At 39.5% G+C, this 18,857-nt stretch overlaps 1 protein-coding gene across 5 annotated transcripts in view; it reads left to right on the top strand.

Annotated features, from left to right (window-relative positions):
* Positions 1–18,857, top strand: part of tenm2b (teneurin transmembrane protein 2b) — a 312,231-nt gene that overhangs the window by 80,739 nt on the left and 212,635 nt on the right. For all 5 annotated transcript variants that reach the window (XM_058415430.1, XM_058415428.1, XM_058415431.1 and 2 more), the window contains one exon: positions 1,799–2,071. In XM_058415430.1, coding sequence (XP_058271413.1) covers positions 1,799–2,071 — 273 coding nt within the window. The remainder of the gene's footprint in view (positions 1–1,798; positions 2,072–18,857) is intronic.

Raw genomic sequence — 18,857 nt, 5'->3', positions numbered from 1 at the left:
CTGTCATCTATCTATCTATCTATCTATCTATCTATCTATCTATCTATCTATCTATCTATCTATCTATCTATCTATCTATCTATCTTTTTTAATATCTTTTGTTGATGCATTTCTGATATGAATCACTAAAATGATTCACTTACAAATGATTCATTTTTGATTCAACTGTTTTGATACAAAATTCCACAAAGTTAGAATTTTGGGTAAATTGCTAAGAAGCAATAATAAATCACATTCTTGGATGATCTGGAGAAACAGTCTGGATAAAAGATTTGGAATTTATTATCATTTTATTGGAAAGTTGCACATGCAGGAATCCAAGAATTGAACAGAAATGTCTTCCTAGTTGATTTATTCTTTGCTCTGTTTGTTAAACTCTGTGTATTCTGCTGCCATCTTGCTTTAGGGACTTGTTAGATTTTACAAACCTCCTTCATTATGTAAAAAGCTTTACAGCCTCGAGTTTGTAATGAATTCCTCGCTCGTTTCTTTGCAGCCGGTGGTTTTTATTGTTCCAGCTATAATCAACAGACCTGCCACTCGCTCGCCACTCCATATTTAGCTAGCTCGCAAAACTTGCTAACACGGTCTGTGTATATATCCGTCACGCTGCGTATATTCAGTAAAGACGTTCAAACAGCGAAGCCTTACACACACTGGGTGGTGTTTAGGAGCCTCCCAGAGGGCACAGCTGGCTGTCTTCTGTTCTCACCAGCACTTTTTTGACAGCTTAGCACACTCGTGCATGCCAGCGCTAATCGCTTTTCTGTGCCAACTCCGGGGCTTTAGTGACACCAGGTATCTCGTGATTAAACAGTATTTGGTTAATGCAGAGTAATTGAATGTGGAGCCGATGTGAAATCCGCGAGCAATAACACAAACTCCAGGCAGGAGGATGAAAACGAGCCTCGCGTACTGATACGGCTCCAGCTCGAAAACAAGCCCCGGGCTGCATATAATATGCGCGGTACGAGGCAGCGTGTTTGAATAAGAGACACTGTAGTTTACATGGCAAGGTGAAGGTGAACACATCGCGACCTGTGACGCACTCAGAAACTTATCATGCGGAGGTCATGACTTTTGGAATGGAAAAGTAGCTCATTGTTGTTTTAAATAGAATTTGCATGAACATCGTCCTGCTCTGTGGCAAGCTGTTCGGGTTTCTGGGCCAGAAAAGTGTCAACAGAAGGATGAAGTGAGGATATTATCCAAAATCTCATGTCAGTGCCAGACTCAGCATCAAACTCCGACTCGTATGCTGCACCCGGGGCCTTCAGACATGGCCCCAGCAAACACATTCATCATCATTTAGAACTTCTTTTTATTACCAGCTCAACTCATGGGGCCTTAATAAAGCTACATCTCATCTCTCACCTGCTGTCAGTCATCCCCACAGCCTACATATACACACTCTGGACCTACAGACCTTTAGCCACTGTTGTTTCCTCACCTTCTGCTCTATGCTTTGATCCCTGTGCCTGTTTCAGAGCTAGTTTTTGGTTCTGGTTGTGCCCTAATTTTCCTGTCAGCTTCTTTTTCACTATAAATTTAAAATGATACATTTTCATTATATATTTAACAGCACTAATTATTTAAAAGCAAACAAAACATTTGTTGCAGCTGTAATATTTGACTACTAGGTGCATTAATACATGTAGGTCTAGGTCTCAGAGATCACAAAACATCAGCTTACATCTGTCAAAATCTGCCAACACTTTATTAAATCGTTGATCAGTATTTAGTCGATCTCTGGATTCAGATGCTCTTTTTATCAGCTGGTTGTTTGGTTGTGTTGCAGGAAGCCTGACCCTGGCTGAGCTGGGTGTGTGTGAGCCTCAGCAGCAGAGTGTATACTGCTCAGACCTGGGCCTGGTGCAGCAGGGATACTCTCTGAGCGCCGGTTACGATGCCGACTCTGACCCCGAAGGCCTCATGACGCCGGAGCGGGCCGTCCAGCTGTGGAGAGGTCAGGGCCTGAAGTCACACCACAGCTCGGGCTTGTCCAGCCCTGACCAGTCAGCACTCACACTCACCGACTCAGAAAACGAACACAAAACCGACGATGAGTCAGGTAGGACAGCGGAACACGGGTCAAGGGCTGTGTGGGAAGTGGGTAGAGAGAGTGTGTGAAGCGTGAAACGACTGGGCGGTAGTGTGTGAAGGACAGTGAGTGACCATGAGATGGGAAACTTTTTTTTTTTTTTTGGAAAAGCTATAGTTATTTTTTAAAAATAGGTTTACAGAAAGTCAAACTAATCAGAGTTAAGACAATTTATCTTGGTCTTTTTTTCACTGCAGTATAGCCAGTAGATCTCTGATGATGATGATGATGATGATGATGATGATGATGATGAAGATGATTTACAGTGTTGGGGATCACAACCCACCCTGATCAAAGCTGTATATATTATTGACGTCTTATACGGCAGCTTAATGGGTTCAGGGTTCGATTCCTTCACAGCTGCCACTTTATATCTCGCAGTAGATGAAAACATTGCGGTTGTGTAATATTTTCTCAGTCATGGTGTAAGTAAGCTTGTCTATAAATCTGTACTGACTGTTTACATGGAATTCATTTTCACAATTAAGGGAGTTTTTATTCCTGAGTGTCGGAGCGACACGACACACTGACTTTATTTATAACCTTCTAGCTGCAGCTGCACGGAGAAAATGTACAATATTGAACCGATTCCAGACGAATTAAGTCTGTATATATAATATTTCATACGGTATCATGTGTATGTGATTTGTATTGAAAGAATTCTAGCAAGCAGAAAAGAAATCCAAATGACGAGCGAGAAAAATGCTACAGATACGTCAATGTTCACATTCAAATTCAAGTTTGTCTTCATAAACATGTAGTGAAACATATAGTACATATAACTTTTCTACTGTCTGTGTCATAAAAATATAATAAAAAGTATATAAAATTCTGTTAAAAATAGAAATAGAATTATCTGTACAGTAAAAAAAAGTGGAAGATGTATTCCTTGGACTTTTTGAATCAAGTTCTTAATTACTACAGCCTTCTTCTTATTTGGAAACTCTCTCTCTTTACATATATATATATATGTGTGTGTATGTATATATATGCTGACCATGCACCAGGCATAACATTATGACCACCTGCCTAATATTGCTGCCAAAACAGCCCTGACCCTTCATGCACTGTGTATTCTGACACCTTTCTATCAGAACCAGCATTAACTTCTTCAGCAATTTGACAACAGTAGCTCGTCTGTTGGATCGGATCACACGGGCCAGCCTTCACTCCCCACGTGCATCAATGAGCCTCGGCCGCCCATGACCCTGTCACTGGTTCACCACTGTTCCTTCCTTGGACCACTTTTGATAGATACTGACCACTGCAGACCGGGAACACCCCACAAGAGCTGCAGTTTTGGAGATGCTCTGATCCAGTGGTCTAGCCATCACAATTTGGCCCTTCGTCAAACTTACGCTTGCCCATTTTTCCTGCTTCTCACACATCAACTTTGAGGACAAAATGTTTACTTGCTGCCTAATGATGAGGAGATCATCAGTCTTATTCACTTCACCTGTCACTGCACACATATATATATATATAAATATATATATATGTATTAAATGCTTGTACACTTTTAATTAAATGTTTCAAACTTTTGCTCACTGACACGATTCCCCTGACTGACTCAGTCCACCGGCTGACTCAATGAATCTTTTGTTCGCCACATCATTCCGTGAGTCTCGTTCACGCACAAAACTGACGCAATGATGTACCAAACCGTGACACAATGTAAACAGGAAGGACATTTTTCTTTTGCTACTGAAGCCTTCACAACAGAAGACAAGAACCAGTATTTCATACAGTCGCAACGTAAACATTCAAACACGGCTGTATTCTTTTAAACATGACCGGCCGTCTCTGAATCAGAGTGGGTGTGAACTTTTATTTTTCTAAAGCATATTATGGAACAAAAACGAGCTATAATTACTAGCTGTTTGTATGTCACTCAAACTGCTGGAACAAATCTGCGTACTTGTCAAAAATTCGTAGGCATCAGTTACTGAATGAATCGATGGATCAGGGAATGAATCTGAACAAATGACTCAAAGGAGTCATTTAAAATATTGCAACTTTGTTAATAAAATTGGGGATATTTATTGATGGTAGAAACATGTTGGCAATGAATGGAAGTTAATATCGGGCATTATGAAGGACCTCAGGGGTCAGACATACAGCCATTTTATCCCTCCAGTCAAGCCACTAGTCTCTGTACTATGAAGTCGCCACTGGTTGCCATAGTAACAACGTTTATGAGTGGGTGGTCCACTGATTTGACAACAAATCAGCTTTTGTGCTGCTAACATGAAACTGATTCTGGAGGGAGATTTGGTGTATATGTTTTTTTTATATTACTTGCTTTGTCTCGAAACTATATTCTATAGATTTTTTTCAAATCTGATGTTCTCTCCTCGCATTTTGTCGCTTAATTAATTATCACATTATGGTGATGAAAAATATTCCTGCACCTGCTTCATATTTCCTTGATGTCGAATGCTGCAAGTGAGTCATTGAGTCATTTAGCTGATCTGTAATTAGTGTTTACCTGAACTGTAATGCTTGTTATTGTAATTTAGAATTTTAAACCAAAAGCAATTTATTTTATTTTAAAGAAAGGTCTACAAAAAAAAGAAAAACAAATTGAAAGCGATAGTCACTTTATTTATTTATTTATTTATTTATTTATTTATTTATTTATTTATTTATTTATTCATAATCTTTATACCTGTTTTTCGGGATTGTGCCCATCGTTAACACTGATATTTGACCAATGGCAGTGACGCAGAATGCAGAGGACATTTCAGATGACGAGCAGGAAGCCAATCAGCCAAATACCACATGCCATTCACGTTCCTGACTTTCCCACTTTACCTGATTAACCCATGGCCGGCGTTATGCTGTTTATTTGCTAAGCTCCATCTTCATTAGCGGCCGAGTCGCTCTCGATTCATGCTCTCTTCCTCCTAGCGTGAAATGTCCTCTTTAACAAAATAATGGCTTAAAGTTTCCAGGGCATATCCGTCGCTTGCTTAGGTCAGTCAGTGAATATAGTCAACACAAGAGATCATTTTATTTCATTTAAAGGTAATTTAAAAAAAAAAAATATATATATATATATATATATATAGTATATCTGTATCTTAATCCTGAAAATGTGCTTAATACTGAATATACATTTAATACTGAATATACACTATATTGCCAAAAGTATTCGCTCACCCATCCAAATAATCAGAATCAGGTGTTCCAATCACTTCCATGGCCACAGGTGTATAAAATCAAGCACCTAGGCATGCAGACTGTTTTTACAAACATTTGTGAAAGAATGGGTCGCTCTCAGGAGCTCAGTGAATTCCAGCGTGGAACTGTGATAGGATGCCACCTGTGCAACAAATCCAGTCGTGAAATTTCCTCGCTCCTAAATATTCCACAGTCAACTGTCAGCTGTATTATCAGAACGTGGAAGTGTTTGGGAATGACAGCAACTCAGCCACGAAGTGGTAGGCCACGTAAACTGACGGAGCGGGGTCAGCGGATGCTGAGGCGCATAGTGCGAAGAGGTCGCCAACTTTCTGCAGAGTCAATCGCTACAGACCTCCAAACTTCATGTGGCCTTCAGATTAGCTCAAGAACAGTGCGCAGAGAGCTTCATGGAATGGGTTTCCATGGCCGAGCAGCTGCATCCAAGCCATACATCACCAAGTGCAATGCAAAGTGTCGGATGCAGTGGTGTAAAGCACGCCGCCACTGGACTCTAGAGCAGTGGAGACGCGTTCTCTGGAGTGACGAATCGCGCTTCTCCATCTGGCAATCTGATGGACGAGTCTGGGTTTGGCGGTTGCCAGGAGAACGGTACTTGTCTGACTGCATTGTGCCAAGTGTAAAGTTTGGTGGAGGGGGGATTATGGTGTGGGGTTGTTTTTCAGGAGCTGGGCTTGGCCCCTTAGTTCCAGTGAAAGGAACTCTGAATGCTTCAGCATACCAAGACATTTTGGACAATTCCATGCTCCCAACTTTGTGGGAACAGTTTGGAGCTGGCCCCTTCCTCTTCCAACATGACTGTGCACCAGTGACCAAAGCAAGGTCCATAAAGACATGGATGACAGAGTCTGGTGTGGATGAACTTGACTGGCCTGCACAGAGTCCTGACCTCAACCCGATAGAACACCTTTGGGATGAATTAGAGCGGAGACTGAGAGCCAGGCCTTCTCGTCCAACATCAGTGCCTGACCTCACAAATGCGCTTCTGGAAGAATGGTCAAAAATTCCCATAAACACACTCCTAAACCTTGTGGACAGCCTTCCCAGAAGAGGTGAAGCTGTTATAGCTGCAAAGGGTGGACCGACGTCATATTGAACCCTATGGATTAGGAATGGGATGTCACTTAAGTTCATATGCGAGTCAAGGCAGGTGAGCGAATACTTTTGGCAATATAGTGTATGTTCAGTACTGAATCTGCATTTAATATTGAATATGCACTTAATACCGAATGTGTTCAGTACTGAATATGCATTTAATACTAAATATGTGCTTAATACTGAAAATGTGCTTAATACTGAATATACATTTAATACTGAAAATATGTTCAGTACTAAATATGCACTTAATACTGAATGTGTTCAGTACTGAATATGCATTTTATACCAAATATGCGCTTAATACTGAATATATATTTAATACTAAATATATGTTCAGTACTAAATATGCATTTAATACTGAATGTGTTCAGTACTGAATATGCATTTAATTCTAAATGTGCTTAATACTGAAAACGTGCTTAATACTGAATATACATTTAATACTGAATATGCGTTCTATACTGCAAGTGCTTAATACCGAATATGTTTAGTACTAAATATGCATTTAATACTGAATATGTGTTTAATACTGAAAATGTGCTTAACACTGAATATACAATTATATTGAATATACATTTAATACTGTATATGGGTTCAGTATAATGGGGAACTGAAGAAACATGGGACCACCGCTGTTGTTTACTATATTAGGTTTTCCTTTCCTTTCTTTTAAAAAGAATATTCCTCTTCCTATTGGTATCTGTATCTGTTTAGAAAACCATTATCTTTACATTCCGAATAATAAATGGGACGGCAATAGAAATGGACTCACTGAAGCATGGAGCATGGATATTACCGTTATACTCAGCAGGTCATGTTTTGCTTTTCCAATAAATGAGCTTTTATTGTTGTTGGTTTTTTTTTTTTTATTTAATTTTATTTTATTTCATCTACATCCTACACATCTCTCGCCGAGCTTTACACTGTCAGTAATAACAGGTTGTGTGTTGGTGTGTGGATTTCTCAGCACCTGTGTGTGTGTAGCGTTTCTTGATCTTCTTTAGTTGCTTTAGCGCTAACATTTGCGGCGTTCCAAATGAAATTAGCTGTATGTTGTTGCCATGAAGGTCATTAGAACTATCAAAAAAAATAAATTAAAAAAATAAAACGAACTTGTTTCCATTGTTTCAGCGCAGATCCCCGTCCCGCAGTGTTTCCTTCCCTCTCAGAGACGGATATATAATCGCTCTCTTCTTCCATCCCCCTGTTTTTGCCTCTGACTGTGCTTCAGTCTAGCCACCCAGGTGTTTGATTTGTCTTTTCTTTAAAGGGATTCCCCACATGTGTGCCACAGTGTGTGTGTATTTATATAGATTTCTTTAAATGTGAGCGCAGTTAGACTCTAGCCTTTAATGCATCCTCACCATGGGAACTAATTAATAAGGACATTGAAGCAAGACCCAGTTTTGATCAGCAGAACGCTGTGTGACTAAGCATGGAGGCTTTTTTCAGGGTTTAGCATGTGTGTGTGTGTGGGTAACAGTGACTTTATGGTATATAGTTGCAATAGATTACACACATTTACCTTTTATCACCTTTTATTCTGGCAACTACTCAGTTACGTTTTGTTTGTTTAGCAGCTGAACACAAATCCAGTTGTGGATTTAGATTCCTATTGAGCAATCCAGAGGTGGGAGTGGTGTGGAAAAACTCCCCTAATAAAATCCTATGAAGCAAGATAATGCAACGACTCCCTCAATCGTTCCTCTTCTGAAGAGGTCAAATGCCGTGACGTGTCAGTCTTCTATCCGTCACACGTCTTCACACCAGACGAATTCGCCAGCAGAGTTCATTATACGTGACTTTGAACTGCAGCAAACATCCGATCTCCAGCCTGTCTGTGAAACCGCACAGGACACATCAAAGCTCGGACCTACGACTAGGAAAATTCAAAGAAAACGCCTCAGAAAGTCAGGATTCCTGCTTGGAAATTAGATTTCCAGGAACATCGTCCGCTCATTACAGCGACAGTAAACAAATAGCAATTTTCGTTCGCTGAATATTCGCTTGTTAAATCTGTAACTCTGGCTGTAATAACTTTGTAGCTTAAAGGCACAAAGATTAAAAATGAAAAGCTTCCTTTTCTACTTGCGTGTTGATTTGAACTTGGCTCGAACGGCAGCCTGGCGCTTTATCGGTTGCTGCTGTCAGACGACACGAGGAAGAAACCTCGCGAGGAATCAGACTCGGACGTAAACTGTTAGGAATGTTTCATGTATCCGCGCAGGACCTCCATGGGAAACGCAGTAAGACTAATTTCACAAAGCGACCCCTTAAATATCGGATTCTACCCGAGTCTACCCGACCCGGTTCGTGTCATTGTCCGAGGAAAGCGGTGTGATTAGAAAAGAAAAAGGGCTCATTAAAATGCCAGTGTGGCTGTGTTTGTTATTCACACTCTTTCAAGTTAGCCGTTCCTGTCAGATCGGTGCTGAGCAGAGGCCGGCGTTCAGCGCTGGGAGACAGAGCAGAGTCATTATACATGCTGCGCACTTTGTGGACTTTGGCTTCATTAAAACAAATTCTAAAATGCTGGTTTAAATCCTGCTAAGCCCGAGCCCGGGGTTTGGATACGAACGATATGAAATTGATAGAAAGCAGCTCGGCGACCATACGAAGAAGGAGGCGCGGCATAGATTAGAGACGCAGACTCCTGAGAAGTCAGACCATGATGAAACTCGGAATAATGATGAGTCTCGGTTTCGACAGTACAGTATGGAAAAGCTGCAGCTTTCTAGACCACCGGTTCGGCGGGACTTAATGAGGCTGACGCAGCTTTGATGGCTTTAAAGCGTGAACGCGCTCGCGTGGGGAGACGAATCCGGGGGTGTCGTCTCTTTCCCGGAGTTCTGGAAGCAAAACGTTCCTGCTTGAAACCCCTCAGGTTGCTATGGGTGACCACCTGAGCTAGTGAATCAGCTGGACAGGTTTAGCGCTTTCACACATTTACTACTAGCTTTAATCTCTCACCCAAAGCAATGCCTAGCATACAGGTTTATTTCACATCGATTCTGGACAGAATTGTTTATTTCACGTTGTAAATACTGAAACATTACCCAGGTAAGTGGGGGAAAATATCCAGAAATTGATCTTTATCATGATATTTAAGCGGAGGAGTGTGAGCACAATGCAAAAAAACAAACAAAAAAAAAAATCAAGAAAATATCTGAAATAAACTGGACGTAGTGAAATGTGTGTAATGCGTCCTATTATAATACAATAAACATAAATCATTATTAAACACAAACATACTTCTAAACATTTTAATCCAGTTTTTTTAGCTTGGTATAGACTTGTCTGATTAGCAAGACCAAATTTCATTAAGGTAAATAACTGAAGCTTGAGCTGTTTAAAAGCAGCTACAGACTAAATGATCTCACTTGATCTCATGAAAATCGTCTCGGATCCACATATGTAACCCAATTCTTAGATAGCGAGATCGAGACACCATACTTTCCCTCCAAATGGAACTTAAAATATTATAAACGTAATTTAAAATATTTGATAAATTTACCCATATTCAAGATATTTTCAAAATGCTCTACACATCAATGCATCTGAATTCTAATATTTAAAATAAATATGTGAGCAATTTTAATCGAAATGAAACTTAATGTTTGAAACTTACTTCTGGATCTTTCTCAGTATTTCAGTTTCCCACTCACTTCTCTAGATGAACATTTAAGAGCAGAGTAACACACTTGCCCGCTCAGCCCTCTTCCGCATACCTGAGCTCACACATGCCTACGATTGGCTAGCGTTGCTTTGATTGACAGGGGAGGAAGAGAATGCCCCGCCCTTTCAGTAGTTATACAACTACAATCTGTTTTTCTGTTATATGAATGAATCGTAACAATTAAAAGAAAAAAGAAAGATAAATTAAAAACCTGAGCGCTGTTTAAAGACAGATCTACAGCTATTGAATCGTCAAGTCTTTTATCGAAGGAGTCTGAACTTTTGAGTGTTTGAACTTTAAATTGAATTATTAAAAATGAATGTTTTGTTTTGTTTTGCTTAATAAAGTAGATCTACTTCACTGGCTCTAGAAGCGGATTAAATCCAGACCTTTGTCAGGATTCCATCACAATAAGCGCAAAGCAGAGAGAAGCCGGACTGCGTACGTCTGTTAGAACGTCTGGAATAGTTCTTGAAGGATAGGTGACAAGGCATCTGTAGTGTTTTTGCCCTTTGCTTATATCGTTCACTGTCGAAGCTGTCAGAAGTCAGAATGTTAACGCAGACAACAGAAAGATTTCCACCACATTTCATCATACCAGCGCTTGAAATGAGAGCCAAACCTCAACCCTGTAGCTTCAGGTGATCTCTGTGTGTGTGTGTGTGTGTGTGTGTATAACCATTTCCTCTGTCTGTCTGTCTATTTGTCTACAACATCATGGCTAACATGTAGCAGGACCGGTCCATGTGTGACAGCACTAATGAATGTACTAATGGTACTTGTTGCGCTCTGTGCTTATGGCTCCCTTTCCCCTTCCTTGTTGTTATTTGGCAATTGTTTACAATCCATTAGCATTTACTTCCTGCTCGAACGCCGGAGCCATTTTGCCGTCACCTGGCGAGCGCGGGGAGCAGCGACAGCACTGGGTGTTTATTTAATGTGTCGATGGCGGCAGCGAAAAAAGAGGTAATTGAGAATTGATTTGACCGTAATGACTTTTCATATGTTCCCTGCAGACTGCTGATGCATACTGATTAAGCTGTGAGATGGCAATTTGCCACTTAATGGGGTCTGCCCTTGTCCTTTGCGCAAGACAAACCACCCATGGATAATGGGAGCGGATAAAAGAACTACGATTTGTTTAAAAAAAAAAAAAAAAAACTCATAGAAATCAGTGTGTTATTTTTCTTCTTGTTGTTTGCTTGATCTTTGTTACTTCAGAGCATTTGATTGGGTCGTGTCAAACAAGCTCGCGCTCGGTTTAACAGCTCACACAGCCGACATTCCTTTCTTTCACACGTTTAACGTTTTCTGTGTGATGGAATTGTTTTTCAGAGCTTTTATTTTGACAGCTAACGTTATGATGTCATAACCACCCTGAAGTGACTGTGCACCCTGCGATACTTTTCACTATACTATTTATTAAAAAACAACACAGATTTTATCCGTTTATTTTTCCTTTTTGAGTTTCTGTAAAGACTAAAGCACATCTGACGACTGAACGGCTCGTGTCGAAGGTTGAAAATTAAAAAATTCCAGCCAGATTTTAGACAAGATTACAGTGGAATCTCGGCATATGAATTGAATCCGTTCTGGAGGCGAGTCCTTAAAGCGGAAGTTTGTATAGCGAGACGAATTTTCCCATAAGAAATCATGTAAATGCAGATAATCCGTTCCGGCCGCCCAAAAATATGACCAATATTCCCAGTACGAAGCGTATGTAAACTGTATGGCTGCTTACAAAGAACTGACCCAAGCCAAACATTCCATGTCAAGGCTCCTCACAGGAAGCCGTGTCACCAAGCTTGGGCTAAAAAATGCGTGAAAAGTCACCTAGCTTTTGAATACATGCCGAAGGCAACGTTGGTATCGTGGGTTGACTCTTTCCAAACAGCTTTCATTCGGTCGGCTTCTCTTGGTTTTCCACTGACGCAAACAAATTTTGAATGCCTCCCGGACATCTGCGCAACTTAGCCAGATTTGGGTCCGGTTCAGTTTGTTCGTATTCCGAAAATGCTTCATATGCTGATGAAAATTTCTTACAAAATTTCAATTCTTAAGGTGAAAATTTTCTCCGTTAGAGACTAATAAAGAGCAGCCATCATTTGTTACATATATACATTAATATTTCTTTTCCTCACATATTCCAGCTTGTCAGGAAGCTGAGGTCAGAGCACAGGGTCAGCTATGATACAGCAGACAGGATTAAGGGCCTTGCTCATGATCCCACCAGCAGCAGCAGCAGCACCGGGGTTTGAACCCTCGCCCTTCTGATCAGTCACCCGCTGAGCCACCATGGCTCTGCATGCACATCTCTGTGATCTCATTTCCATCAGGATTGATTCCGACTTGTCTGCATTCAGACTCCAGACCACCACTGCACCCGCTGCATGTGGAGACCTTCAGGAGTTTACGAACAGATTGTCGTGAATTGGTTGCAGTTCTCGGTGCATCGTGCAACACTTGCTCACGTCCGTGTGATCTTGTTTTTGTTGTCAGAGTCAGCTTTATTGGCAATTCTGCTATGTGTACATGCAGAGGATTGAAATTGTGTTTCTCTCAGTCCTATGGTGCAGTAACAAGAAAAATACAACTGAAAAAAATATACACATACTCTCAATCTGTATATAAATATAACATACAGTATAAGTATAAATAAGTGTACATGAAGGTAGAAATATATATACACATATCAATACCTATATATGTTTTGTCATGTGTGTTTGTTTTGTTTACGTTTGTTTCGTTTCCAGTTATTTCTTCAACATCAGTTTCTTTCCAAGTGTTTCGTGTTCTAGTTTGGTTATTGATGGTTCGTGATTATTGGGGAAGTGCCAGCTCAGTGATTAAGTTCTTGCACTACTAATCAGAAGGTTGTGAGTTCAAATCCCAGGATCACCAAAGATGCCCCTTATGTAAATGAGAATCCCAGAATGTGGAAGGTGTAAACACAATAACAAATCCGAAAACACAAGGACAATTCAGACAAAACTGGGAAAGGTAGGTATAAATTTACGATTGGAATTCTTACCGCTGACTGGACGAGACATCTGTCACTCAAGATCTACAGGATGTCCAGCAGTAGCTGCAGCAGTAGAAAGTGGATTAGTGTGTTTGTGAACACAGCTCTGCTCTTATAGCGCTCCTTTAAACAAACTTTACAAACTTTTTCTTTACAAACTAATCTTTACGCCATGATACGCTATCAGTATACCCAACATCATGCCATATGAACGCCCTTCCAGTAGCGCTAAATTCTTTTTTCTTATAAAGATAAATATATTTCTTTGTTATTTTCTTAGATTTAAATGGTTTAAAGTGAAGGCAGAACTCCACACATGTACAAGAAATAAAGTTAGAGACACACTTTACAGATTTTTGTATATTTTGAGTGACAGACGTCTCGTCCAATCAGTGGTAAGGATTACATTACATAGATAGATAGATAGATAGATAGATAGATAGATAGATAGATAGATAGATAGATAGATAGATAGATAGATAGATGGGCAGACAGACAGACAGATAGATAGATAGATAGATAGATAGATAGATAGATAGATAGATAGATAGATAGATAGATAGATAGATAAATAGATAGATAGATAGATAGATAGATAGATGGGCAGACAGACAGACAGATAGATAGATAGATAGATAGATAGATAGATAGATAGATAGATAGATAGATAGATAGATAGATAGACAGACAGATAGACAGACAGACAGACAGACAGATAGATAGATAGATAGATAGATAGATAGATAGATAGATAGATAGATAGATAGATAGATAGATAGATAGATAGACGGATGGACAGACAGATAGATAGATAGATATAAAAATGGATAGATAGATAGATAGATAGATAGATAGATAGATAGATAGATAGATAGATAGATAGATAGATAGATAGATAGATAGATAGAAAAATGGATAGATAGATAGATAGATAGATAGATAGATAGATAGATAGATAGATAGATAGATAGATAGATAGATAGATAGATGGGCAGACAGACAGACAGATAGATAGATAGATAGATAGATAGATAGATAGATAGATAGATAGATAGATAGATAGATAGATAGATGGGCAGACAGACAGACAGACAGATAGATAGATAGATAGATAGATAGATAGATAGATAGATAGATAGATAGATAGATAGATAGATAGATAGATAGACGGACAGACAGACAGACAGACAGACAGATAGATAGATAGATAGATAGATAGATAGATAGATAGATAGATAGATAGATAGATAGATAGATAGATAGATAGACGGATGGACAGACAGATAGATAGATAGATATAAAAATGGATAGATAGATAGATAGATAGATAGATAGATAGATAGATAGATAGATAGATAGATAGATAGATAGATAGATAGATAGATAGATAGATAGATAGATAGAAAAATGGATGGATAGATAGATAGATAGATAGATAGATAGATAGATAGATAGATAGATAGATAGATAGATAGATAGATAGATTTCCCCATGTGTCCCTGACATCATTTATTATTATTATTATTATTATTATGAATCCTCTGTCTTTGATGCCGCTGTCTCGTTTCTGGACCCATGCTACGTACACCTCGTCACACAGACGTTGCGCGTTTCATCACAACACATTCCTGACCGCTGGCTTTCAACGTTCCTTCAAAACGAGGCCAAGCAAAAATAACAAAAAATCGGCGAGGATCTGATTAAGAGCTATTTTAGGTCTGGGCGACTTCATCAGATGCTTCAATCAGAAGAAGCGCATTAACGTCTGCCACAAACCTTCTCCTTCACACAGAAACTCAAGCTGATGAAATCTCTATTTATTCAGAGACGCCAGGGAAGTTTGGGGTTTTTTTTATATCACAGAGGAGATGTATTATTAAATATTTTATTACATGCACGACCCTGAGAAGCTAATCTCCGCGCTAAAACTTCAGACAGCATGTCCTTGTTTTTCTGTTTCACTTTCTACTCTTTTTTTTTGTCTTTAAATACTATTTTCCTTTATGTGTGAACCAGATACTGTATTTTTATTTTTTATTTTATTTTCCTTTATAATGACAAAATGTCATGCGGTATAATGGCACAGCTCTATATCCTGCAATCCAATTCATTATAAAATAGGACAAAAAAAAATCAATGTGCATTATTCTGTTTACTAGACTCGTAAATCTTTTAAGCCTTGATGCAATTCACTATAAATAATCTTTGGGGTTTTTTTGTTGTTGTTATTTTTTTTAATTATGCTGTTCTCCTTTTGGGCGTTTGAGGAAACAAACACACACTGCTTGGGTTAGTGGCGGGTTTTAGGCTCTAACTGTGATCTAATAGCCCTGATTTAGCTAATCAAAGCCTTTGAGAGCTTTTGAATATTAGTTTGCTGTAGCAGATGCATGAAGTTCATTATTTTCTTAATCGTATTAGTAAGAGGAAAAAAATGATTGTGGTTATGTAACGCCATTGTAAAAATAACCTGGTGCTGGTGCAGGAAAGGAGGATTTTTCCGACGAGCGTAATAGAAAAGTTTAATAGGACACACACACTCACACACACACACACACACACACACACATCTACTGTATGTACAGAATTAACCACAGACAGGAGAAAAACATCTCTCTCAGACACACACACACACACACACATCTACTGTATGTACAGAATTAACCACAGACAGGAGAAAAACATCTCTCTCAGACACACACACACACACACACATCTACTGTATGTACAGAATTAACCACAGACAGGAGAAAAACATCTCTCTCAGACACACACACACACACACACATCTACTGTATGTACAGAATTAACCACAGACAGGAGAAAAACATCTCTCTCAGACACACACACACACACACACATCTACTGTATGTACAGAATTAACCACAGACAGGAGAAAAACATCTCTCTCAGACACACACACACACACACACATCTACTGTATGTACAGAATTAACCACAGACAGGAGAAAAACATCTCTCTCAGACACACACACACACACACACATCTACTGTATGTACAGAATTAACCACAGACAGGAGAAAAACATCTCTCTCAGACACACACACACACACACATCTACTGTATGTACAGAATTAACCACAGACAGGAGAAAAACATCTCTCTCAGACACACACACACACACACACACACATCTACTGTATGTACAGAATTAACCACAGACAGGAGAAAAACATCTCTCTCAGACACACACACACATCTACTGTATGTACAGAATTAACCACAGACAGGAGAAAAACATCTCTCTCAGACACACACACACTTACACACACACACACACATCTACTGTATGTACAGAATTAACCACAGACAGGAGAAAAACATCTCTCTCAGACACACACACACACACACACACACATCTACTGTATGTACAGAATTAACCACAGACAGGAGAAAAACATCTCTCTCAGACACACACACACACACACACACATCTACTGTATGTACAGAATTAACCACAGACAGGAGAAAAACATCTCTCTCAGACACACACACACACACACATCTACTGTATGTACAGAATTAACCACAGACAGGAGAAAAACATCTCTCTCAGACACACACACACACACACATCTACTGTATGTACAGAATTAACCACAGACAGGAGAAAAACATCTCTCTCAGACACACACACACTTACACACACACATCTACTGTATGTACAGAATTAACCACAGACAGGAGAAAAACATCTCTCTCAGACACACACACACACACATCTACTGTATGTACAGAATTAACCACAGACAGGAGAAAAACATCTCTCTCAGACACACACACACTTACACACACACATCTACTGTATGTACAGAATTAACCACAGACAGGAGAAAAACATCTCTCTCAGACACACACACACACACACATCTACTGTATGTACAGAATTAACCACAGACAGGAGAAAAAGATCTCTCAGACACACACACACTTACACACACACACACACGTTTCTACTGTATGTACAGCATTAACTACAGACATGAGAAAAACATCTCTCTCAGACACACACACACACACACACATCTACTGTATGTACAGCATTAACTACAGACATGAGAAAAACATCTCTCTCAGACACACACACACATCTACTGTATGTACAGAATTAACCACAGACAGGAGAAAAACATCTCTCTCAGACACACACACACACACATCTACTGTATGTACAGAATTAACCACAGACAGGAGAAAAACATCTCTCTCAGACACACACACACACACACACACACATCTACTGTATGTACAGAATTAACCACAGACAGGAGAAAAACATCTCTCTCAGACACACACACACACACACACACACATCTACTGTATGTACAGAATTAACCACAGACAGGAGAAAAACATCTCTCTCAGACACACACACACACACACATCTACTGTATGTACAGAATTAACCACAGACAGGAGAAAAACATCTCTCTCAGACACACACACACTTACACACACACATCTACTGTATGTACAGAATTAACCACAGACAGGAGAAAAACATCTCTCTCAGACACACACACACACACATCTACTGTATGTACAGAATTAACCACAGACAGGAGAAAAACATCTCTCTCAGACACACACACACACACATCTACTGTATGTACAGAATTAACCACAGACAGGAGAAAAACATCTCTCTCAGACACACACACACATCTACTGTATGTACAGAATTAACCACAGACAGGAGAAAAAGATCTCTCAGACACACACACACTTACACACACACACACACGTTTCTACTGTATGTACAGCATTAACTACAGACATGAGAAAAACATCTCTCTCAGACACACACACACACACATCTACTGTATGTACAGAATTAACCACAGACAGGAGAAAAAGATCTCTCAGACACACACACACTTACACACACACATCTACTGTATGTACAGAATTAACCACAGACAGGAGAAAAACATCTCTCTCAGACACACACACACACACATCTACTGTATGTACAGAATTAACCACAGACAGGAGAAAAACATCTCTCTCAGACACACACACACTTACACACACATCTACTGTATGTACAGAATTAACCACAGACAGGAGAAAAACATCTCTCTCAGACACACACACACACACACACACACATCTACTGTATGTACAGAATTAACCACAGACAGGAGAAAAAGATCTCTCAGACACACACACACTTACACACACACACACACATCTACTGTATGTACAGCATTAACTACAGACATGAGAAAAACATCTCTCTCAGACACACACACACACACACACATCTACTGTATGTACAGCATTAACTACAGACATGAGAAAAACACATCTCTCTTACACACACACACACACACACACATGTCTACTGTATGTACAGAATTAACCACAGACAGGAGAAAAACATCTCTCTCAGACACACACACACACACACACACATGTCTACTGTATGTACAGAATTAACCACAGACAGGAGAAAAACATCTCTCTCAGACACACACACACACACACATGTCTACTGTATGTACAGAATTAACCACAGACATGAGAAAAAGATCTCTCAGACACACACACACTTACACACACACACACACATCTACTGTATGTACAGAATTAACCACAGACATGAGAAAAAGATCTCTCAGACACACACACACACACACACACACATCTACTGTATGTACAGAATTAACCACAGACAGGAGAAAAACATCTCTCTCAGACACACACACACATCTACTGTATGTACAGAATT

The sequence above is a fragment of the Hemibagrus wyckioides genome, linkage group LG18 (assembly GCF_019097595.1).
Source record: "Hemibagrus wyckioides isolate EC202008001 linkage group LG18, SWU_Hwy_1.0, whole genome shotgun sequence".
Classification (NCBI taxonomy): domain Eukaryota; kingdom Metazoa; phylum Chordata; class Actinopteri; order Siluriformes; family Bagridae; genus Hemibagrus; species Hemibagrus wyckioides.
Note: the sequence above shows the minus strand (reverse complement) of the source record. Positions and strands in the feature narration are given on the sequence as shown.